General features: G+C 43.1%; 4 protein-coding genes across 5 annotated transcripts; 2 read left to right on the top strand and 2 right to left on the bottom strand.

Moving 5' to 3' along the window:
* Positions 1 to 330: 330 nt before the first annotated feature.
* On the bottom strand, positions 331 to 4,886 carry LOC100845920. Of its 2 annotated transcripts, XM_003574448.4 has the most exons (7): positions 4,309 to 4,864; positions 3,577 to 3,717; positions 3,104 to 3,469; positions 2,182 to 2,424; positions 1,427 to 1,519; positions 895 to 1,095; positions 331 to 798 (listed from the first exon to the last, which is right to left on the bottom strand). In XM_003574448.4, the coding sequence occupies exons 1-7, from the start codon at positions 4,660 to 4,662 to the stop codon at positions 586 to 588; spliced, it is 1,611 nt and encodes a 536-aa protein (XP_003574496.1). In that variant the 5' UTR covers positions 4,663 to 4,864; the 3' UTR covers positions 331 to 585. The 2 variants fall into 2 exon arrangements, with proteins under 2 accessions (XP_003574496.1, XP_024317411.1); XM_024461643.1 differs by lacking the exon at positions 1,427 to 1,519 and having other exon boundaries at positions 4,309 to 4,886.
* Positions 4,887 to 5,245: 359 nt separating this feature from the next.
* Positions 5,246 to 11,648, bottom strand: LOC100845613 (betaine aldehyde dehydrogenase 2). Its single transcript, XM_003574447.4, has 15 exons — positions 11,446 to 11,648; positions 11,204 to 11,346; positions 10,016 to 10,096; positions 9,791 to 9,936; positions 9,176 to 9,268; positions 8,976 to 9,099; positions 8,833 to 8,898; positions 8,592 to 8,658; positions 7,979 to 8,055; positions 6,713 to 6,826; positions 6,279 to 6,356; positions 6,049 to 6,200; positions 5,884 to 5,944; positions 5,555 to 5,661; positions 5,246 to 5,474 (listed from the first exon to the last, which is right to left on the bottom strand). The coding sequence occupies exons 1-15, from the start codon at positions 11,555 to 11,557 to the stop codon at positions 5,390 to 5,392; spliced, it is 1,506 nt and encodes a 501-aa protein (XP_003574495.1). The 5' UTR covers positions 11,558 to 11,648; the 3' UTR covers positions 5,246 to 5,389.
* Positions 11,649 to 12,593: 945 nt separating this feature from the next.
* LOC100826561 (methylcrotonoyl-CoA carboxylase beta chain, mitochondrial) lies at positions 12,594 to 19,127 on the top strand. Its single transcript, XM_003572152.4, has 10 exons — positions 12,594 to 12,923; positions 13,011 to 13,130; positions 14,551 to 14,985; positions 15,054 to 15,144; positions 15,758 to 15,990; positions 16,081 to 16,245; positions 16,831 to 16,905; positions 17,579 to 17,710; positions 18,474 to 18,530; positions 18,798 to 19,127. Exons 1-10 carry the CDS (start codon positions 12,690 to 12,692, stop codon positions 18,999 to 19,001), a joined length of 1,746 nt encoding a protein of 581 aa, XP_003572200.1. The 5' UTR covers positions 12,594 to 12,689; the 3' UTR covers positions 19,002 to 19,127.
* A 1,530-nt stretch (positions 19,128 to 20,657) lies between these two features.
* Positions 20,658 to 23,345, top strand: LOC100826248. The gene has a single exon (XM_010236832.3). The coding sequence runs from the start codon at positions 20,728 to 20,730 to the stop codon at positions 23,170 to 23,172; it is 2,445 nt and encodes an 814-aa protein (XP_010235134.1). The 5' UTR covers positions 20,658 to 20,727; the 3' UTR covers positions 23,173 to 23,345.
* The last annotated feature ends 277 nt before the right edge of the window (positions 23,346 to 23,622 follow it).

Genomic DNA, 23,622 nt, shown 5'->3' with positions numbered 1-23,622 from the left:
TGGATATGGTTGTGCTTTAGGATTCGAAACGAACAATGAAAAGTAAAATAAAATGACATCTTGATATTAATCTAACGGTTCTGATTGGTCAACCTTATGGTTATATCTAAGTTGTTTGATTGTTTTAGCAAAATGCTTAAATCTTATTTGACAAATCAGCCGTTAAATAGTATCTAGATCTCATTTTATCCTTCTTTTTCGAACCTTCGAACCGTTCTTCACTCGTGTAACTTAGATATATCAAACTGTAATTCACTCATGCTTATAACTGTTAGCATAAAAAGTTTATCAATTATCCTAAATATGTTGAGATCTCAGAACAGTTCTGAATCGAACTAGTTCGAGAATTACAGACATTTTTATTTCAGAGTGGCAGGCGCTGATTTTTTTTCAACGGCCGAAATTAGAATTCGGGTAAAGTAAAATGCATAGTGTGTCTATTAATATTACAGGACGCTCCTAGTTTTTTTTTTACAGCAACATGAACGCTCCTAGTTAATTGCACGTAGAGTTGCAGACAGATCGTGTGACACGGATCTATACCATCTGAGCATCGATCCGTCGACGCCGAATGGAGGATCATCATCAACAGCGCACCGGCCTCTTGTAGGTGGGCGGCGAGGACGGGCAGTTCTCGTTCATGTTGGCGTAGGGCTCGATCGTGTTGTACTCCGGGAGCTCCATCTTGTACTCCCCAAGGATCTGGCAGAAGGGGAGCCCGTCCGCCTCGCCGTTGCACCAGCCCGGCAGCCTCGTCGCGTTGTCCTCGAAGATCCTCAGCATATACGCGTCCCGAATCTGAAACAAGGGGAGAGAGGCAGCGGTCAGTCGAGTTCTCCTCTCCGTCCGTTGTCGGATCCGATGGAGCTATAAGGGCTTGGAGCTAGCGCTTACGGTGAACTCAGTGACCTGGATCGACTCCGTGAAGGGAGCGAATACCCCGGCCGCCTTGTACATCGAGAGGATGAAGGCGACGCAAGTCGTCGACTTGCCATCGCTGTATTCCCACTCGTCTTGCTCCGGTACGGTGAGCAGCTGGTTGAAAGACATGCCCCGTTTCTCGGTCTCGCTGATGATCCCATGGAGGTCCAGTTTCTACATGGAAGCAGACCATGAGATCGTTACTTTGAATTTCTCAGAGATAACTGAACATTAATTGGGCCTATTTTTCGTATGCGATTTGCTACTTGCTCCCCTGTTTCTAGTTTCAGGCTAGAATAACCACAGGGATGCACGTGCTCTGACTGGCCCAGACCATAGTTAACTCAAAGCCATCACAGTTTAATGCAGCTAGCTGAAGGAATGCACTTCAAGTTCAAGTACAGTATGTAACTGTCGAAAAACTATGCTTTGATTTTTCATAACTCTGTTATAAAGTCAATAATGACTTAATAAGTGAACCTTATCGCAAGATAGCTACACAGACCTCCGTGCCAAGGCGTTTGTTAAGGGCTTCATTCCACATGTTAGAAGCATATTGTGGTTGTAATCTGGTCCACATTGACATGACAGCCATTATCTACAAACAGAACAAGATGAACTGAAGTACTGGACCATGCAACAATACATAAACATTCTATATTAAATAGTCATTCCACACAGCAACAAAAAACTTGTCCTCAACAAGATAAGTAGAAGACAAATACAAACAATTGAAACAACCTATAACTTAGAGGCATAAAACGCATTTTAAGTTCAGCCCTAACAAAGTTTAGGAGGACCCTTACAGGTTTAGCTCACTGAATTTCTGCATCTGTTATTTACAACTCCATACTATTCAGCACTGCAAACTTATTCAGAAGATTATGCATTTTATCGATGTATATTCAATCTTTTTTAGATTATGTATAGTGAAATCATGCTAACATAAAATCTATCAACATTTTTTCAGACTCAGATTCAGCAAAAAAATTATCCGTTAAGAAAGAAGATAGCGACAGGCAACATCACTGACACTGGAAGGCTCGTGAATTTCATGTATTTTTTCTTTGCAATGAATTTCATGTAAATTTTGTATCCATGGGACCCATTTCAATGATAAAGCAGGTACAGTTCATGAGATGATCCCTATTGTAATTTCGTTGCAATAAGTTGGCCTACAAGATGCAGCAAGAGTTTTCAGCTTAGAAACTGAAACATTGATACAATTGTACCAAGGTCCAAGGAGCAATGGACACATACCAGGTTAGCATCAAGAGGTGGTGGATAATTTTCTGACATTGTATCAATCCAACTAAATATCATATTATGATATCCATAGGGCTTTCCATACATGCTTAGGGCGAATTCCCATGCTGCACTTTCATTGAACCTGGCTCGCACGTCAGGGTGCAATGGCAGAAATGCTACCTGAGGATTTGAGTCATCTTTGAGTGCCATTCCCCACCATTCATCCCATGGAACTACAGCAATGACTTCTTCACCCTATCATTGATACCATACATTGCCCAACAGAAATAACAGTTGTCAGTTTTAACAGAGTAAATTGCACGAAACTAACGCACGTCTGGTCTCTGCTATAGCTTTGCATAATGAAAACAATCTTTGTTCAGACCCAACTCTCCAAATTCTACATCACAAGTCTATATCTCTACACAAGACTTCATTTTGTTATAGAGAAATCTAGACATCTAGATCACTTCCAAAAATAATCTCAAAGAGAGATCATTTCAATAATCCTAGATTTGAGCCTACCACAGACTTGGCGAATTCTAGCCTAAAACAAATAATTATCATCATCACTTTTCTGAGTCCAAAAGACAAATAGAAAATGTGTCAAATGCAAAACTACTTACTAGACATGATTATTAAAGTTAAACTAATATCAGTTCCACAAAAAAATTATTAATCCTAAAGAGAAGATGGTGAAAAATGTCACTAATCCGAGCACACAAAAAGCTAAAATAATATGAAGAAGGTAGGCAAAGGTGCTTTGTGTTATCCACGGAAACAAGAGACTTGCATGCACCTTCTTGTTTTCATAGCCTAAAGAGAAGATGGTGAAAAATGTCACTAATCCGAGCACACAAAAAGCTAAAATAATATGAAGAAGGTAGGCAAAGGTGCTTTGTGTTATCCACAGAAACAAGAGACTTGCATGCACCTTCTTGTTTTCATAGCCTGATTCTGCAACCCAGAGAGTGCCGTTCTCATCTTTCAAGCAAACCGCGGTATGGCCAGCAAACGCACCAGTCACCCATTTCTCTAATGTCTGAAACCCACCCCATCGTCCTCGAATCTTTGAAAGAGCCAGAAAATCACCAGAGTGTACATCCTCTTTCCTTATATTGGCAGACCAAGGCTGAGAACGCTTCTCAAATGAAGCTCCCATGTGCTTCTGAAGGAAGGCCAAGTTGGCATCCTGTCCCCAAATAGTGTTCGAAAACAGAGGTATGACATCGATCAGAGATAACAATGTACCAAGCATTCCAGACGGCATGAGAAAGATGGCGATTCCATGCTGCTTTACCTGATCACAGATCCACAAATATCGATTATTAGAATTAGTGACAGAAGGATAAATGACCTCATAAAAGATAAGAAAGAATGGAAAGTAACCTACATAAAGGAACGTACATATTCCATTTCTCCGGCTTCTTCCCACGATTTGATCTCAAAGGTGTGTTGATGTGCTCTAGTATAGTAATCCCATCCTATCCTGTAAGGCGTTGCGAATACATACAGATCCATGCATGTCCAGCTCTGAGCTGAAGCAGTCTATATAGCCGCACAAGAAACATTGTTAAGGCAAATCATTGTAAAGGACTCTGATTCAGTATATAAATGCATATTGTTTACTCTAACTAGTAACATTACCAACACAAGATCCACAAAAATATATGTAAGTTGCTTATGCCCAGAATTTGTCCAAAGCAAATGAAACCAAAAACATAGGGATCATGCCCCTGCATTGTCCATGACGCACAGGATAGGTTCATATGAATATGCTCACTTGCATTTTGGCGTTTTTATGGGTTGCCACTTGCCACTAAGGAATCATAATTGGTGGGCGCAATGTATATATTAGCTTTCCTTCTCAGTTCTCACATGTGAGTTAATTTGTCTTCTTATAGTACTACTCCAGTTTCCCAATCAACTTCCCTTAACTAGTCTATTTTTGGTCCTTGTCCTACGCTGCTTGGATCACACAAACTGGTAAACACAATTTTGCTAGCTAATGTGTTTGCTAATGAGAGAAATAAGTACTGGGAATCCTATGACAAACTGAAAAGGCCAGAGTACTACATATACGGTGTGATAAGAAATAAGCTCGCCATTTCGAGGGCAATGTAACTATGTAAGGGTGACCTTGAGTTGTAGGACGGCACCGCCAAGGCCGGCACCGGCACCCGTGCCGTTGCGTCCGGCCGGCCCAGGCGTGAGGCTGAGGACGGCCTCGTTCTCCTCGAAGCACGCGCCGCGCCAGGCGGCCGCGCGGCCACCGGGCGCCGCGAAGGCGACGAATGTCGGGAGGAGGTCGATGGCGCTGTGGACGGTGTTCGCGAGCGGCCACGCGAGCCCCCGGGGCAGCAGGCCCCCGGTCCGGAACGGCGCCCAACTCAGCCCGGCGGCCCCGCATCGCGGCGGACACAGAGCCAGGACGTGGAGAAGGAGGATAGGCACGGGGAGGCGCCGCCGCGGCCTGGGCACCGAAGCCGCCATCGCGAGGCCTGCCGGCCTGTGCACCGGGTACTTATCTTTGTGCCCGCCCGTGACTAGAGAGCTCCCCTGACCGTGAGGCAATTTGGTTGGCGCCTCTTCTGCGTTTTGCTGCCGAGTTTTCGGCTGAGCGAGTGGTTTGTTTGCTTGCTTGGCTTTGGCTTTGTGCCTCGCGAGTTGAGATCGGGAGGCCGTCAGGCCGCGTCAAGACGAATGGCGCCGCCAGCGTGTGTGCGCGCTCAGGTCCCGCCAAAGTGATCCCTGGCACGAGAATTTTGGATGGCACCACGGGTGGATTCAAGCGGAAGAACTCAAGCTAGGGCCCGACAAAGACGTGCAATTTGATCCGCGTCCATGGGCGCCGACTTCTTCCTCATTCAGTCGTTCGTACACTACTCCGGGGCTCCGAGCGACGGACGTGTTCCGTGGGAGAGGACAACCAGGAGTGGTTGCGGCTCTGGAAGATGTGGTTGCCGAAAATACCAGGATGTCGAAATCAGGGTTTGTTGGACCTACCTGATCGCATGGCAAGTTTACGAACACATGTTGGAGACAAAATGTAGGAAGCGGGCATAGCAAAAGAACAAACTCATCAACTCAAACTATGGCCTTTATTTTGAAGATTCAGCAGTACATGACATATGATATTTTTAGCCAATCCAAAAGTCTATGCCGTCAGCGGCACAGTTTATTCCGATGGTGCAGTTCTTTCCTAGAGCAAGCTTTGCATCTAAGCAGGGGATTTGTACCATCCCCACGGTTCATCAGAGGTGTACTCCGTGACTTGCTTGATGGTCAGGTAGTTGTCAATGCCCCTGCAAAAACACAAGAATGGTGTCAGATCCAAATCCTCAACAGGTATGACTTTACAAAAAGATCAACATGCACTACTCACCCTTCTCCGAGCTCACGCCCAAAGCCACTGCGCTTGTTCCCTCCCCAAGGAGCTTGGCAGAAGCACGGTTGCGAGCAGTTCACCCAGATACATCCTGCGTTGACCTCCTGTAGTTGGAATGTTCGTTACACAGTTGTTACAGAAACTGAGCGGAATAATCTCAAAGTATTCTACATCACTGAAATAAGACACTTAATTGGAGTAAAAAAGAAAGAAAAGAACTTTATCAAGTGAACATAAATGGGAAAATGAAAATGTGGAACATCAGTCTGATGTAAACCTCGTGCCACCTCAACACAGTATTGTTAGATCCCTTCACTTAGACATACCTCAGATACTCTCTGGCATCGCTCTCGATCACCCGAAATAACAGCTCCAGCCAGACCATAACTGTCAAAAGGAGAAGAGTTATGAAGTTCACAGGCAATAGGCTTACATATGCTGCGAGCCTGCAAAAGACATAGAGCTGCATTGTAAACAAATAAGTAGCTCACTGGGTATCATTGGCCAATTCAATGGCTTCATCATCACTGCTAAATTCTTTCACACACAGAACAGGACCAAACACTTCCTCCCTCCAAATTTCCATTGATGTGCTGACATCAGTAATGATCGTTGGTTCAATATAGAAACCTTTCTCCAAATGCTGCAGAAACACAAAACTTTAGATCTATTCTAATAGCATGTGAATGGCTGTACATAAAACTGCTTATTGCGGCATTACCTTTGGCCTAACGCCCCCGGTCAGAATGGTAGCACCTTCACTTTTAGCATTTGCTACAAACTTCTTAATCTTCTCATACTGACACAGGATAAATATCATGAGTAAGACTTGTAACAATGAATAATTTACAAATACAAAGATTGCAAAGGTGTATTGTCATTGTATCCATTTTTCTCACTCTATTGTCATGGGGCCATAACCAAAACTTTACATTCTTACTGTCAAAAACATCACAAACTAAAGCATGTGGTATTTCAGTCTGTATTTGAGCTTGTACCATGTCACAACTAAAAAGAATGAGAGCATGCAGCCACTAACTTGAAGGATTAAAAAAAGAAGAGAGACAACATAAATCCAGCAAGAAGCCACAAGGAGCGAGCAATATTCATGGCATATTTTCTCTCATGAATTTAGATAAAGCTATCACGTAGTACCTGTCCTTCACTAACAACTGGCCCAAGCCTGCAACCCTCTTCAAGCGGATCTGACACCTTAATATTTTTGGACCATGCAACCATCCTCTCAACGAATTCTTTAGCAATTTTTGACTGCAAAGTAGTTGAAGTAAGGAGCACGAAACTCATTGCCATATGCTCGAAAGCAATAAACTAACTAATTCCAAGTATATAGAGCTTACAGAGCAACATATTGCAAATTGCTTTAAGTACAGCAACCAACAAAGCATTTATTTTATTGCAGATATAAATATATAACACAACCCTCTCTACAGCAAACTGAAGTGCTACAAGTGTATGTCAAACAACGGGCAATACATGTGCACAATGTAATGCCATTTGTTAAGTGAACTAATATACAGTGGGTTCTGTTCGGAGGAGGGGGAAATGGGAAGGGTTTCCTACTTATATACTATATGGCAATTTGTGTGTAATTTTGATGAACATCAGGGGCAGTGGCTAGATGGGGATCGGTAGGTGCGCAAGAAGCCCAGGAAGCCTCTCCTTCGAAGCTTTTTTCCACCAGCAGGAAATCGGGTGGGCTGTGGAACAAAGCTAGTTTTAAGATACGCGTTTGTAACAGCTTCTAGCTTATTTTAGCCTACAAAGCCAAGGTAAAAGCTGTTCCAAACTGGCCCATAGTGGCATCATACAACAATCTTATGCCAGAAGTTGATGGAAGATCAGTATGATTGACACCCATAAAAAATGTAGAGTTGTAGCTCCCCTGCATTTATTACCACATTGTCAGTTTAGCATGGGGTTACACTTGCATAAAAGCCGCACTTCCGTGATAATCATTTACACGAAACGGATTAAAGTGTAAGTGGGGAGCTACAAACGCCTCAGGCTGTGCTGTTAGCTTGGCCATGTGGTATTCAAAATGGTATCATAGCATCAACTCCCGATAGGGCCGCATGTACGTGTGGTTCAGTAGTGGTACAAAGCACCAGTCGCATACCTAGGGGCATGTCCTGGGGAATATCCCTGCCTAGAATGGCAGCCTTATAAGGGTAGGAGAATGTAGCGCCACCACCTTTAGTACCACATTACCAGTTTAACATGAGTTATAATAAGCCTTGTTGGCCCAAGATGTAGCACTAATGGGTTAACTCTTAAGTCTCTTATACATGAAGCACGGACAAAAGTGTAATTCAGGTGCGACGAATATGTGTCCTCCTATGGCAGCGGGATTCTGTCAGCTTCTTTGGGCTACGTGGTGTTACAAGAGAATTGAATACTTACATGGATAAGAAGACGAGATGTTGCACTGCAAATCTGCCCATTGGTCCAAAAGCACCCAAATAGAGTCCACTCAACAGCTGTTTAAAAAAAAGGATCAACAATGAAATATAACTAAAGGTCAAAAGTGGCTGCAAAACAGAATCATATTCACTTAAAATGTAATTACGTGTCAACAAACCAAAGTGAACTACGGTCAGGAACATACAGAAGTGAAGGTTTCCAGAACTGAAGCACACTACTAACGTTTTTACATTAGTTCAAACTAACTGCCTTGCATGTCACTAAAAAGGAATGATGAAATCATGGAAATGTTGCACACATACAGTAACATAGTTTTTCTTTTCATTTCTTTATTGATTTCGTGCATCACTTTCATATTGCTTTGTGCCAGTTGAACAAGTTGAAAGTATGGCCAAACAATAGGCCTCCTGTTTTTCATCAATTGTATAGGTTATTAATCCAGTAATTCCAAGTCCTACAAATCATTTATCATGACACCAAACAAACGCTTTTGGGGCCGGGGTGTAACATCCTGCTCACTCAAGTGACTCTGAAAAGTCCCACACAGTTAAGGGCTTTCGGAATTGATTAAGTCTCAGCAAGTGCCATGTACCTTTGTCGATGTCGACGTCATCAAATACTACTATAGGACTTTTGCCACCAAGTTCCAGTGTAACAGGCTGTCAAGAAAAGAGGCCATGCCAAAGGTAAGATATGAGATAGGATTGCTCTCTTGATGGTGCTCAAAGTCTCTTGGTCAATATTCTAATAATTTAAGGAGAGAAAAACGCATATTTGATGATGGTAAATTACAACAAAAGTAAAAGCCAAAAATACAGACAATCAGACCAAACCTTCACTGTAGGAGCTGCAGCAATCATAATCTTTTTACCGGTTTCATAGCTTCCAGTAAATGAGACCTAAAATATCAAATGAGACATTCTGAGAATATACTCCATTTATGGATCATAAATAGATGTAGTAAAAATGTATGTACCTTGTCGACATCAGGGTGTGATGACAAAGGAGCGCCAGCTTCGGGACCTAATCCAGTCACAATGTTTAGGACACCTGAAGGAAGACCTACTTCTTTACACACATCAGCAAGCTCTAAGCAAGTCCTGGTGATTAAAAAATGGAGAGATTTCAATTGGAAATTCCTTATAGTGCAGAAGTATTGTGACATGCTAAACTTACACAGAAGCCAATTCAGATGGTTTCAATACAGCCGTACAACCAGCTGCAAGAGCAGGAGCTACCTTCCATGTAGCCATCAGGAGAGGATAGTTCCTGCAGCACAAAATGTTAAACAGAGAATGATACAATTCAGAATCAAATAATTACAGTTATACACAAGAAATAGAATTCCCAAATTATAATGTATCAATACTCAATTACTGGACCAACTGCTCGCAAGAAATATACCAAATCAACTGTATGCATTTCAGTAGTTAGATTGTAGACATAAATATCTATATAGTTAATTAAGTGAACAAGGCTGACAACAGATTACCAGGGTCGACACGGAAAAGAATACTTTGATAGGATGGAACATGGGGTTGAGGGTTGTGCGTGAACATGCATGAACACACAATTAGATTGTCTCAGCTAAGTGAGCTTTAACACTAGATATAGTAAGTACAAATTTGGAGAACATTAGCACAATGTGTGACCAATGAAGGAGGAGGACATATCAAGTAACTTGAATTGCAACACCAAAAAGTCATCTACACTAAACTAAAGCTACTTTACTAGTAGCATATTTCGATCATAATAGAGATAAGAGCACGATGAGAGAGGAATGGGAAATACCAAGGTGTGATTAGCCCAACTACACCAATAGGTTCCTTCCGAAGATGGCATTTAAAATTCTCCGGAAGGGAAACTTGAGCATTCTGCCTTTTGTCCAAGGCTTCAGCATGACCTGCGAAGAACTCAAAGCAGCCAGCAACATCATCCTGATAAAAGGAATATGTATACATCAGAATCATGTCCAGAAAAGATATAATGAGCGCATTCAATAGGTGGGCCACATACCATGTCCCATGCCGCTTCATCAAGAGGCTTCCCACAATCAAGTGCCTCTAGCCTAGCCAGGTCAGATTTCCGCTCAATTATCTGGAAAAAAATGCGCATAAAAAAACTACCACATGTGAATTAAGTTTTTATGAGCCACAAATTAACATGTATTCCACATTTCATATTCATCCCCAGCCTCACTAGTAAGCAAAAAAAAAAGTCCTAGCATCCAAAAACAGACAAGGGATTTCCCCTAAACATGAGGGTCTTTACAAACTAAATCACTTTTGGGTCACGTAAATAGAGTGTACTGCTGTGGTAGGGAGTACAACATAACAGTAATTTTGTGATGTATAGTTCAGTACGGAGTTACCAATGCCAGAAAATAGGCTAAACAAAAGCTACCGGCTGTTCATATCTGTTAATGGAGGACAGATCCAGTATGAATAAAACAAATACTGCTGGTCACCATTCCTCTCACTATTTGCCATTTCTTCATCTACCTAGTGAGTAGTGAGACTAAGTTTGATAACAAATTTCGTTACCTGCCATACAAAATTTAAACCTGTACACGTGGTTTCTATGGAGTTTACATAGATAGGGTGGTTGAGGTTCCATCAGAGCATCAAGCATGCATGCCTCACTGGTACACTGTAAATGTAATCTCATGATGTAACCAATAGAGAGATACCTATCCAGAAAATACACGAAAAAAGAGGCTGCAGAGAAAGGGTCATTGATAAATCTAGCATGCACCAGAACAGAGTCCACACACATTGATGCAAAGTACAAAAGGGTGCTAGCGAGGTTACAGTGCAAGCGCAAAACAACAACCAGGTAAGCAACGATTTGGTCGGGGAAATTAAGCATAAACGATTCGCACACCCATGAGCCATATGCCCATATGCGCTTGCGGTCAGATACCTGCTCACTCCATAGTTCATTAATGAGGATGGGGTTACCATATGGGCATCTACAAATAAATTCATGCGACCTTCGAATCGGAAGCAGACCACTAGACCCGGGCAACGCGGTTCATAATGGGGAGTGCGCACATGACGATGCCGAGGAAAACGATATATGAGTCTAAAATTAGAACTCGAGGAAACAACCACTGAGTACCATCACTGCCGGTCAACAGTAAGTGCACAGCCTACTGATTGGGGGCAATGGCGGTGATTCCGTGTTCATGGAAGCGCTGCATACCTTGGCGGCGATTGCGCGCAGGTACTTGGCCCGGACGGCGCCCGACGCGCGGGACCAGTCGCGGCCGCGGTTCCTCTTCAGCGCCGCTCGCGCGGCCGCCACCGCCGCGTCCACGTCCTCCGCGGTGCCCGCCGGGATCTCGCCTGCGCAAACCAACACCTAGCTCATCAGCACCTCAAAGAAAAAAAAACAAGGACGCACACAAAACGACATAGCCGGATCGATCGGGGGAGGTTAGGTACCGATGGCGGCTTCGGTGGAAGGGTTGATGACGGGGAGGCGGCGGCCGAGCGCCGGGGCGCGCCACTCGCCGTCGATGAAGAGCTGCCGCTGCGGGATCGCTAGCGAGCCCATCGAGGCGGGGCGGGCGGGCGGGCGGGCGTGGGTGGTAGAACGATTTCGCTGTGTGGAGAGATGGGATCGGCTGTTGCAGACCTGCAGCGTGGCGTGGGAGGTTGAAGTGTGAACTGCAGAAAGCTTTATCTATCCTCTCTGTTCCTCGTGACCCGGAGGCCGGAGTCCCGGAAGAGAAGGATGCGGCAACAACCCTTCGCGATTTGCGCCCCTTTTTTGTTTTTTCGGTTAGCTCACTGGATTTGTTTTCTGCGGTTTGCGCAGTTTGAAATTAATATAGACTGGACTTTGTTGAGAAATACAGAAGCAATGTATATTTGAAAATATGCTAGTAGAATACTTTGAAAATTACAAGAAATAGATATTTGCAAGGAGACTTCTATAAAGTATGAGAACATATTTTGTCACAAATGATTTAAAACAATCAAGATCTCAGAGTATGAATGAAAAGGAAGATTTTACCGTGGAAGACACTAGACCAATTTAATAACATATGTTTTTTCAATATACTAAAAATTATCAAAACAATAGAGAGAAAAATGGAATCATATGTTGCAAACACAGTTCTTTGTGCCATGCAATATTGAGAATTTATGTACCTTAAACTCAGTTTGGCATTACTAAATTGTGTTGTACAAAAATTATTTTTTAATTTGTTGTAGAAAATAATAACGAAAGCAGCTAAGGGGATTTGGCGGAGGAGAAAAAAATTCGGGAGAGAAGAGGAGCAAAGGGGAAGAAAAAGCTTGGCTCAATGACAGATGGGGCCGTTATGAATTGGTGGATTTGGTTACTCAGTTTTGAATTGGCTGGAAAAGTTGAAACCAATTTAGACACCCTATTCATATTTTTTCTCTCTTTTATCTGTAGTGGATTTCGATACACGAAATATGAGTACGTTGTATGTTGTTAAATAAAATCGGCATCCTCGGCTGGTATCCCACGTTCTTGCCAACGCAGCAGGCTATCGGATCACCCTCCCGTGGGAAAAAGTTTCTGGAGATCAATATCCGCTCCAACTTGCGTGCGGGACTCTTCTTCCGTCAGCATACAGAAGAGGCACGCCCTCCGACTGTCGGACACAAGCTGCTCACTCCAGTGCTCCACTCGTCGCCAGCCCCATCTGCCGGAGATGCTCGGCCGATTCGTCTCACGGCGGCTCCGTCCAAGCAGCAACACTGCTCCCGCGGTCACCGCTGCCGCCTATCACTCCTCGGCGGCCGTCCGCGCACACGGAGGAGGCAGCTCCTCCTCCTCCTCCTCCTCGGTCCTCCCCGACTCTCTCGACCGGAGCTCCGACGCCTACGCCCGCAACGCCGCCGCCGTCGGCGGCCTCCTATCCGAACTGCGCTCCCGCGTCTCCCAGGTGCGTGAGTGAGTGCGTGTCGCCGGTGCCTCGCTTCCCTTTTCATCCCTTTCTCTCCTGACGAAACGTGGAGTGTCCCTCCTCCAGGTGCTGGGCGGGGGAGGCGCGGAGGCCGTACGGAGGAACACAGCGCGGGGGAAGCTGCTCCCTAGGGAGCGTATCGATCGCCTGCTCGACCCTGGCGGCTCCTTCCTCGAGCTCTCTCAGGTTTGTCAATCAGTCAGAATTATTTTCATTGCAAATTGTGTTGATCACTTGATCAGTTGATGCACTCAAATGTATGACGGTATGTCTGCCTTATTTAGCATAACCACTTCATCATTTTTTTGGCAATGGGTGCCTGGGATATTATGGAAGTTCAGTGTTGTTGAATGCGACAAGGCAATTTCCTTAATCATGTCACTCTTGGGACTGGACTATTGCATCCTTGCTCATGCCTTCTGAATTGTGGCTTCTGAGTAGCTGTGCCATAAAACAAACATGATTACACAAAATTTAGCACTTTTTTTTTCTGAGAAGACGCACAACCGCAAAAACGCAGAAGCTTTGCGTCTCGATGCATTGATTTTTTAGAGTAAAAGGAGCACACCTCCCTGCTTCATTAATGAAATCAGAGGTGTCATAGAGGTTCGTCTCGATGCATTGATAGATGAAAGAGAGTTATTTACAGGCTTACAAGTAGGACAAATACAACAATGACACTCCAGACCCCTAAGTGCTAAGCTCTTCCGGCAGTAGCGCTTGTATGCTGGCCACCCCATCTGTAGCCCACAACCATGCCTCCGCACCGAATGGTGTAAAGCAGCGCAGATGCGGTTCTCCCATTGAAGACATAGTGTTATGCTGCTTCCATATCCACCACGTGGTTAGCATTATCTATGAGGATAAGTCCTTTGCCATCAAGTGTGGTGAGAGTCAAGGCTGGTTGCCACCAGCCAATCAAGAAAATTTATCAGTTATAAATTTTATTTCAGTAAAGTAGGGCTGGGCTTTTCACCACATGGCCCTAAAATATGGGACCAGTTTGTATTTGTTTGGCACATATACGTGGATAATACAAGTACCATGTAAAATGGCATTCAAATCTAAAAGCATCATAACTGAAAGAAGACCGAAGTATTGAAGTTGGTCCCTTCAAATCTGAAAGCATCATGACATGTATTTAGTACATACAGAGAACATTGGTAGATTGGTTGCTGCCATCCTCCATTTATTTATGTATCCTGAATTCCTGATCTTGTGGATAACTTCCGGACTAGTAGAGTGTCATGGATTTCATGTGTGCACTAACTAGTATGTTCGAAAAGACACTGGATGTAAGTCTCAATCTGGTAAAGGAAGTTGGAATATAATTAATTGAAACACGAGGGACGACCAAGTACATACAATGCTATCGTGCAGCAACTGCCGTTGATTATTGACGAGTGTCAATATCTGGTAGTATGGCCTAGAATAGAAAATTAGTGTTGTCATTGTTAAGTGTATCATATCTCCTCTTCCTATCAGATCGGTCTTTTAGGATAGATCATAGATGGTTGGTTGCTATATCTTAACAGTCATAACTGTCTATCTTCTGAACTAGTGAACTAACAGATGTTGATCATTAATGATACCTTTTGCAACAAAGCTTGCAGGCTCTGATGTTTATGAGGAAGCATTACCATCAGGGGGTATAATAACTGGCATAGGACCTGTCCATGGACGATTATGTATGTTTGTGGCCAATGATCCAACTACAAAGGGCGGTACATACTATCCTATCACTGTCAAGAAACATCTGCGGGCACAGGAAATAGCTGCTGAATGTAAATTGCCTTGCATATATCTTGTTGACAGTGGAGGTGCTAATCTTCCCAAGCAGGCTGAAGTTTTCCCGGATCGTGATAATTTTGGTAGAATATTCTACAACCAAGCTAAGATGTCTGCAGATGGTATCCCTCAGATTGCATTAGTGTTAGGCTCTTGTACTGCTGGCGGGGCTTATATTCCTGCAATGGCTGATGAAAGTATAATAGTTAAGGGAAATGGAACAATATTTCTAGCTGGTCCACCCCTTGTGAAGGTTAGTATTTTCTGTCAACCATTTTGACTGATATTTGTTGTGTTAGAGTCTAAATTGCCAATTTGTAGGCTGCTACAGGAGAAGAGATATCTGCTGAGGACCTTGGTGGAGCATCAGTGCATTGTAAAATATCAGGAGTCTCTGATCATTTTGCTCAAGGTAAACTTTAATATAATTCACAGTATCATATGACTTAATTACTGCTCTTTTTAGATATGCTAGTGGAGCAAGGATCTTCTGCTTGCATTCTTTAAAGATGCATTTTCTTCAAGTTTTAGTGTAAGAGTTCTGCTTCTTTTTGCTGTTACTTCTTCTATTAGCAAGTACAATATTAAACACTGTCTGCAAACAGACTATGGATATCTCCAATTGTTTTCAAGCAAATTTCTTTAAAAGTCTAAAGGGCATGAACTCTTGTCCCAGCATGCCACTCAAAACTTGTGCCTTGCAAAATGTCATGACAAAAAATAAAACAACGATGGTCAATGCCACTGTTATGCTAGTTCCAAAATTTGAGTGGTACATTGGGCATATGGTGTGTACTCATTTATATGTACTATAAAGTCATGTGCCCCTCGATTTTTTGTTTTGTTTCCTGATGCAAACTATTTCCAGGCTCTGAGACTTGGCATATCATTGCCGCTCATTTTGAACCGCTCTATCTTAAACCATCAATGCCCTATGCCCCTATGTATCATTTGGTTTCTGGACATATAAGTTGTATGTTATTGTGACTTCTTAGACATTTTTCTCACTTTTAGTTGACATGTAGATGAGCTTCATGGAATCGCACTGGGGAGAAACATTGTGAAGAACCTCCACTTGGCTGCTAAAGTAACAAATGTACAAAATTCTGCTTGTGATTATGAAGAACCATTGTACGACGTTCAGGAACTTCGCTCAATTGCACCAGCTGACATGAAACAATCTTTTGATATTCGCTCGGTAATAGCTCTTATAGTTGATGGGAGCGAATTTGATGAATTCAAGAAATTGTATGGAACGGTAAGGATTTCTCTTATACTTGATTATCCTTTGCATTATTTATTATTATGCATTGGGCAGCTTAATTTATTTCTCTTTACATTTATGCAGACACTAGTGACTGGTTTTGCAAGGATATGTGGGCAGCCAGTTGGAATTATAGGAAACAATGGCATTTTATTTACCGAGTCAGCGCTAAAGGGTGCCCACTTCATTGAGTTGTGTGCCCAACGCAATATTCCGTTGGTATTCCTTCAAAATATTACTGGATTCATGGTATGATATCTTATTTAATTTTCAGTCCACTTTAACCTAATTTAAAGAACGGTTCCACATTGGTTGTAGAAGGGCAAGTAATCTAATTTAAAATCTCGGATATTCCTCACCTCGCAAGTTAGCTTTTGAGGATGAGAAGACCCTTTACGATCCTACAACTGGTGCCAAGTCTGGTTCCAACATCTTGAATGATGTGTGGTGAAGGCCTAATGGACTGCGTGCCTGAGGGACCATCCATGTATAGTGAAGGGGCACGCGAGCCTGACGAACTGTCTGTGTATGGTGAAAGGATGTGGTATGACCCTTAAAGGACACAACTGTGTCGAGGTGGACTGTAGGAACACTCCAAATTGGTGGTAGAAGAGGAAGATTCCTAATTTAAAAATGTGAAAGTCCCTCACTGTGTAAGCTAGAATTTGGGGATACAAAAGCCCTTTATGATCCAACAGTATGAATTGCATACATACTAAATAATATGATTCGTCAAGATTTTATACAGATAGTTGCATATGCAAGATTAAAGATACATTTGATTTGTTTTTGAAGTGTGGACCTTTAATCCTGCTCAATGACAATTATGTACAGGTTGGGTCGAAATCTGAGGCAAGTGGAATTGCGAAAGCTGGAGCAAAAATGGTTATGGCAGTTTCCTGTTCCAAGGTCAAGCCTTCCTGTCTGTTTCCCATTATTGTTCTTTTTGTTTGTAAAGTAGTGAGCCAGCGATACTTCATTCCACCATCAGGCAGCTTCTTGCAGACAAAGCATTTATATATACATACGAATTCCCTCAAACATTGATTATTGTCAATTGCAGGCTTTCCATTATACTTGTGCTATTTCTTTCACTTATTAGTTGTGTTTGGTTTCGTATTATTTTTAAAATTACAATATACGTAGTCCTCTCCTGTCATTTCAGGTTCATGTTAAGTTCGGTTGAAAGCAATTCCCAATGTACTGTTGTTAGTTTCCTATTATCTCTAGTAGTTATGTCTGTCTTTTTTTCTTCACCCTGGTATGTGTCAAATGTGTGGGAAATAAGTACTGTCAGTAAATATTTGAACCCAAGAGAATCGCCTTTAAGCTGCATATTATGCACTTGTAGACTTGTAGTTGGTCTATATTTTCCTTAAATGTGTGTTCCACAAGAAAAAATGACTAATGAAAATGGTATCAATCATCCCTCTAAGTTTCCATAAAGGTCCTGTCTATTGAAGAACTGTCATGCCTTTGCAATACTGAATTACCAATACTTTCTTTTGATGATTTATATAGAACATCACCAACCTTGCCCCATTGTAACTCTCCAATATTCTATGTCTAAATTTCTACCCAGGTTCCTAAAATTACCATAATTGTCGGTGGAAGTTTTGGTGCTGGAAATTATGGAATGTGTGGACGTGCATACAGCCCAAATTTTTTGTTTATGTGGCCAACTGCTAGGATATCTGTTATGGGTGGCATCCAGGTAAGACCTTTGGACCTCTTATTGACTCATAAAGTTGTCAGCCTACTTACTAGTATCATTACCTGGCAAAGGATGACGTCACATATGTTATTCTTGGTATTCATTTCCCAATCCCATCTTTTGAAGCCTTGGGATGGGGCTGTTTGGCAGAATGAATAGTCCAAGATGTTTGATAACAGCTCAGATGTTACCCAGCGGCAAATAAATACAGCCAGCAGGCCAGCATGCTGCAATACTTTCTGCACTTTGCTGAAAAAACACTTAATGCATGATTGTTGGTATTTAGAAACCTTATCTTGTTGGTAACCAGGCAGAACCAAAGCAGAATGATAGGGTATGAAACATTGGAAGCTATGGATTTTACCCTGGAGTTCTACTCCCTCTGTTTCACGGTATCTATATCTATCTGGTGCACATACCTAGGAGGCTCAAAATTAAGTGATATCTGATGGAGTTCAAGCATGCTTACCCCTATTTTATACATACTACTAGAGCAAGTATGATCCAACTCCATCAGATAGTATTTAGTTTTGTGTGCTTCCACGGTACGTGCGCCAGCCGGATTGTGTAAAACAGAGCTGGTATATTTGGTAGATTGTGTTCTTCTACATATTAACATGTTCTTTTACTGGTTCTCCATCTATTTACAGATAAGTTACCTAATTCAAACTTTTAGTCCTCAACTATATATTTCCTTGTGTCAACTGTACATCTGCTCCTCTGTTTTCAACTTCTCATTGTTTCTTTTCTTAAACCTTTTCAGGCAGCTGGGGTTCTTGCTCAAATAGAAAAGAACAACAGGAAAAGGCAAGGAGTGGAGGTATAGTGCTTTGCTTATTCGATGAGAAAACATATGGAATGCTCATCAAAATGATTAGATGACTATTATTTATCTTATTTACACATTCTTGGTTAAAAGCAAGTTAGCTTAGGAAAAAACGGCCTTCAACAAAGAAAAAGTTTATACCAACAACGATTTGGTTAGCAAGTTTCTATCCATTTAGTTTTTTGGAATTCATGAGGTGGAAATGATTACGCAAAGTGAACTTAGAAATGGTAGAAGCTGAGACTTTTTGTTCTTATACAGTGGACCAAGGATGAGGAAGAAGCCTTCAGAGCCAAAGTTGTGGAGGCTTATGACAAAGAAGGAAGCCCGTATTACTCTACCGCCAGGCTTTGGGACGATGGGATCATAGATCCCGCAGATACCAGACGGGTTTTAAGCCTCTGCCTTTCTGCTTCGGCCAAGCCAGTTCCAGAAGATACGAAGTATGGTGTATTTCGAATGTAAATCAAATAATGTACACATCCTTGTGTAGTAAAACCTTGTTTATTGAGTCCAAGATGCAGTGAAATAAAATGCGTATTCAAGGCTTGAACAAAATTTCGTCAACTCTGTATCATGTCTATGTTCCTATTTTCTAGTCTCCTTGTGTGTGTTCCGGTGTTCCCTGATCTCTTGTCTGCCTAGTGCCTCAGAGTTATGAAGTAGAAAGCTTTGACTTCCAGCAACATCATTACTGGTACAAAAAGGTATAAAGAGGCAAATTTAGTTACTGTTTTAAATGCTCGGCTCATGCTGCATGGAGATTATAAGGTGCTTATACGGGGGCGTTTAGAGAGAATAAGCCACATCACTATACATCTATATAAATTTAGTAAAAAACAGCATCTATGCACTCAATTGAATAAAGCAGTAGGCAAAATGCCTAGTGCAAATATATTAAATAAAGCAAATATACAGCATAAATATGTACAAGAAAAGAGAAAAAAAGCAACTATCTAAATTCTTCTGTCCATTTCTGATCTTGTAGACTTGTACAATAGCTTCTCTTTTATAGGTGCTTATACGATTTATTATATATTCTGTTTTTACTATTAAATCATAATTAGACGCTACACATCACAATTTTTTTCTCCACCTACGCTCCTTCTAAGCTTCGTTCCCCATAGGAAAGTCTCTGCGTACGACGTTCTTTGCCATATCCCTCAACACCGGCGCTAGGTGCCAAGAACTTTACATTAGAAGACCCTGTCAAAAAATCTTTACATTAGGATAGAAATGACAAGCATGAGATAATTTAAAATTAATTATATTGCTTGCCATCGATTGCGAAGCTTAGCGGGAAGTTCAGTATTTTTCTTTATCTTAGCATCTACTCTCACATTCCTTAATTTTTGAGATAAACAATTTCTCTCGTCTTTAGCATCTCTTTAAAACCTAAGAATACACATAGGTGAAGCCTAATAAATAATCTGAGATGCACATGGGTGGGGACCCAGAAGATGACATGGGGACACTCAAGGATGGTGCCCATTAGATATTTTTCTACCTGTACTAGTGATTTTTTTAGTAGTGACTAATCATTGGACTTGGACGGTGATACGATGTATCTATATAGATCACATCTTATCCAAGAAACCGAATCAAGAATGAACAAAGATCTCCAACAAAACTGAATGCTACATCAAGATTCTTCGAAGTGATCGTCTCTAGTTTCATATTTTGCAACTCTGAGATTTCTCCGTGTGTCTCGTGAAGAACCTAGTTCCAAAACTACATAAGTCGGACTAACTTTTTTTATAGAAAATAGCCTCATGAGCCATCCACTCAACTCTGTAAGAATTTATGATCCAGAACACATTGTGATCAAAGACACGATGCAAGGAAGTTTGTTGAAAACGCACGCGTGAAGAGATACACACACCTACACGCAATCCAAAAATTGAAGGACGAATTACACCCCGGCCAACCTTACCAGTAAATATCCCCTAAAAAAATGGGCCTCATGGCGGATACGTTCGCATCAGGAGGGCCCCAACAGCTGACCTTGATCTGCTTCTCAATTCGGCTCGTACCAGGCCCATCGACCCCATTCGCCCATCATCAGTTACAAAAAAAAATAAAAATCAGCTGCGAACCAACCAACCCCCGACTGACATACGAGAGACTCCGTCAACGCGCCCAGTCCAGCCCCGCCCCTCCCCCACTCTCCTCGTCCGATCCGCCGCCGCCGATGGCCGCCTCGGACTCAGGCCGACACGTGCCCCACCTCCGCCTGGCCGTGCCGCCGCGGCTCGCCGCCCACCCCTCCTTCCGCTTCCCCACCACGCCGCTCCCCACCCCATCCAAGACGCGCCTCCCCACCGCCGCTGCCACCGGCGCCTCCCCCTACGCCGCCGCGCTCCTCCGCCTCCTCGCGCTCCACTCCCTCTTCCTCCTCGCGCCCGCCGCTCGGGCGCTCCCCTCCCTGCCCCACCTTCTCCTGCTTCCACCGCTCCTCGCCGTCCTCTCCGCCGCCGCTGTTGTCGTAATCCCCACCGCCTCCAAGAGCCAGCCCCACCCTTTCCCGGCAGCCCACCACCTACTACGCCCCGCTCTCCTTCTATCCCTGTCCCTCCTCCTCCGTTTCGCCTCCCTCCACTTCATCCCCTCCCCCGGCCTCATCGTCCTCGCAGACTCCGCCGGCGCATTGCTTGCCCGTGCCCTCAGCCGTCCCTCCCGCCGCCGCGTCATCTCCGTCGCTGCCGCCTCCCTCTCGCTAGCTGTTATCTCCCCTTCCCACACTGTGCTTCTCGCGCTCCCCTTCGTTTCCGGCCTCCTCTCCTCCGTCGAGCACTCTGCCTCCACGCGACACGTCACCCGCAGCCGCCGCGCCCGTGCGGCCGTCTTTGCCCTTGCTGCCATTTTCCTCTCTGTCCCGGCGCTTATGGGACTCTTCTTTCTTGGTGGCAGTGACACAGGTGATGATGTTGGAGCTGTGCCGATTGGCCAGCTCTGGTGGCTCATCCTAAACTCTGCTGTCTTTGGCATGGCGTTGGGGCGACGGCAAGCCTATGACAGCAGTAGCAGCAGGCCAAGCATGAATTTTGCAATGACCTTTGTTTGTACTGTTGTACTGGAGCTGGTGTACTACCCAAAGCTGTCCTTGCCAGGCTTTTTAATTTCTGGATTGCTGCTGTGGATCGCCAGCAGGGAGCTGGGCCCTGCAGGGTATGTGGAGCTCGGGAGCACAGACGTATCAGAATCGGTGTACGAGGCAGTCATGGGGCCAATTCGGCACATCATGAGCGAACGGAAGTCCAGGAAGATTGCTGCTTTTCTGTTGATCAATACAGCTTACATGTTTGTTGAGTTTGCCAGCGGTTTCATGAGCGATAGCCTTGGGCTACTCTCTGATGCTTGCCATATGTTGTTTGACTGTGCAGCTCTGGCAATTGGGCTCTATGCGTCCTACATCGCAAGGCTGCCTGCAAATGGATTGTATAACTATGGAAGGGGCAGGTTCGAGGTGCTATCTGGGTATGTTAATGCAGTGTTCTTAGTTCTTGTTGGGGCACTGATTGTGTTGGAATCGTTTGAGAGGATCCTTGAGCCTCGGGAGATATCAACAAGTAGCCTTTTGGCAGTTTCAATTGGTGGGCTTTTTGTAAATGTCATTGGATTGGTTTTCTTTCACGAGGAGCACCATCATGCACATGGCGGTAGCTGTTCTCACTCCCATTCGGATTCTCATTCACATGATCATGCCCATGTAGATCACCATCACCATCATGTGCATGGTGGTAGTTGTTCTCACTCTCATTCAAATTCTCATTCACATGATTATGTCCACGAAGATCACCACCACCATCATGATCACAATTATATTCATCAGGGTGTTGATCATGAGAAGGCATGTTCCGGTCATCATGGAGACACAAATAAGAACCATCATCATAATCACCAACACGATAGTAACAGTGAGGACAACCATCACAACACCTTCATAAAAAACACTGATCATCAGCATACCCACCAAGGTGGCCATGAGAATCGCCACCATGATCATTTGGAACATCTCCAGCCAGGTGGAGGTCATGCTCACCAAGATTGTAGCAATACCAGCAGTGAGCACGGACTTCTTGAGATTCCCCTGAGAAATGTGCATTCTCATGGCTCAGAAGCTCAGTCTTGTAATGGAGAAATGGAATCGTCAGAAGCTGGAAACCATGGTAAGTCGAGAAACCGGCGTCACATCGACCATAACATGGAAGGTATCTTTTTGCATGTTCTAGCTGACACAATGGGGAGTGTAGGTGTTGTGATATCAACCTTACTAATCAAGTACAAGGGATGGCTGATAGCAGACCCCATTTGCTCGGTATTCATTTCAATAATGATTGTAGCTTCTGTCCTTCCACTGTTAAGGAATTCTGCTGAAATTTTGTTGCAAAGAGTTCCAAGGAGTCATGAGAAGGACTTCAAAGTAGCCTTGGATGATGTTATGAAGATTAACGGTGTCATTGGAGTCCATAATGTCCATTTATGGAACTTAACAAATACTGATATTGTAGGCACTTTTCATCTTCATATATCAAAGGAAGCTGACAAATCTTTTATAAGAGAAAGTGCTTCACGGATATTTCATGAAGCTGGGATTCAAGATCTGACTATCCAGATTGAATGTGTCAAAAGATAGCAGCACTTGTTGGTAGTGATAGGATTTTGGCATAGAGAATATATCCATAGCGCTCTGCAGGAGCTGTCCTTTTTGAATGTATCACTGTGAAATTACATTAAAATACAGATTTGCAGCTAATCATTTTGGTCTTACATGAGTTGTGCAGTTATAGTTCACTGATTTTGACTTCATATGATGTTTGTCTTACTGTGAGTCATAGCTTCATGTTGATATGTATTTTGTGACGAACTGTATCTATATAATATCTCAAAGTTTACATTCTATTTGTAATGCATTGGCTGGTATACTCCCTCCATTTCACAAAGGTTGACATATTTTGTTTCGTTAAGACAAGGATTTAACCAATGATAACTCTATTAATATGTGTTTTTACATACATGAAATTTATATCAATAGATTCATCTTTAAATGTTCTTTCTAATAATCATGATTTTGCATCATATGTTA

Source organism: Brachypodium distachyon, chromosome 3 (assembly GCF_000005505.3).
Source record: "Brachypodium distachyon strain Bd21 chromosome 3, Brachypodium_distachyon_v3.0, whole genome shotgun sequence".
NCBI classification, from domain to species: Eukaryota; Viridiplantae; Streptophyta; class Magnoliopsida; order Poales; family Poaceae; genus Brachypodium; species Brachypodium distachyon.
This window is presented reverse-complemented; position numbering and strand designations above follow the sequence as displayed.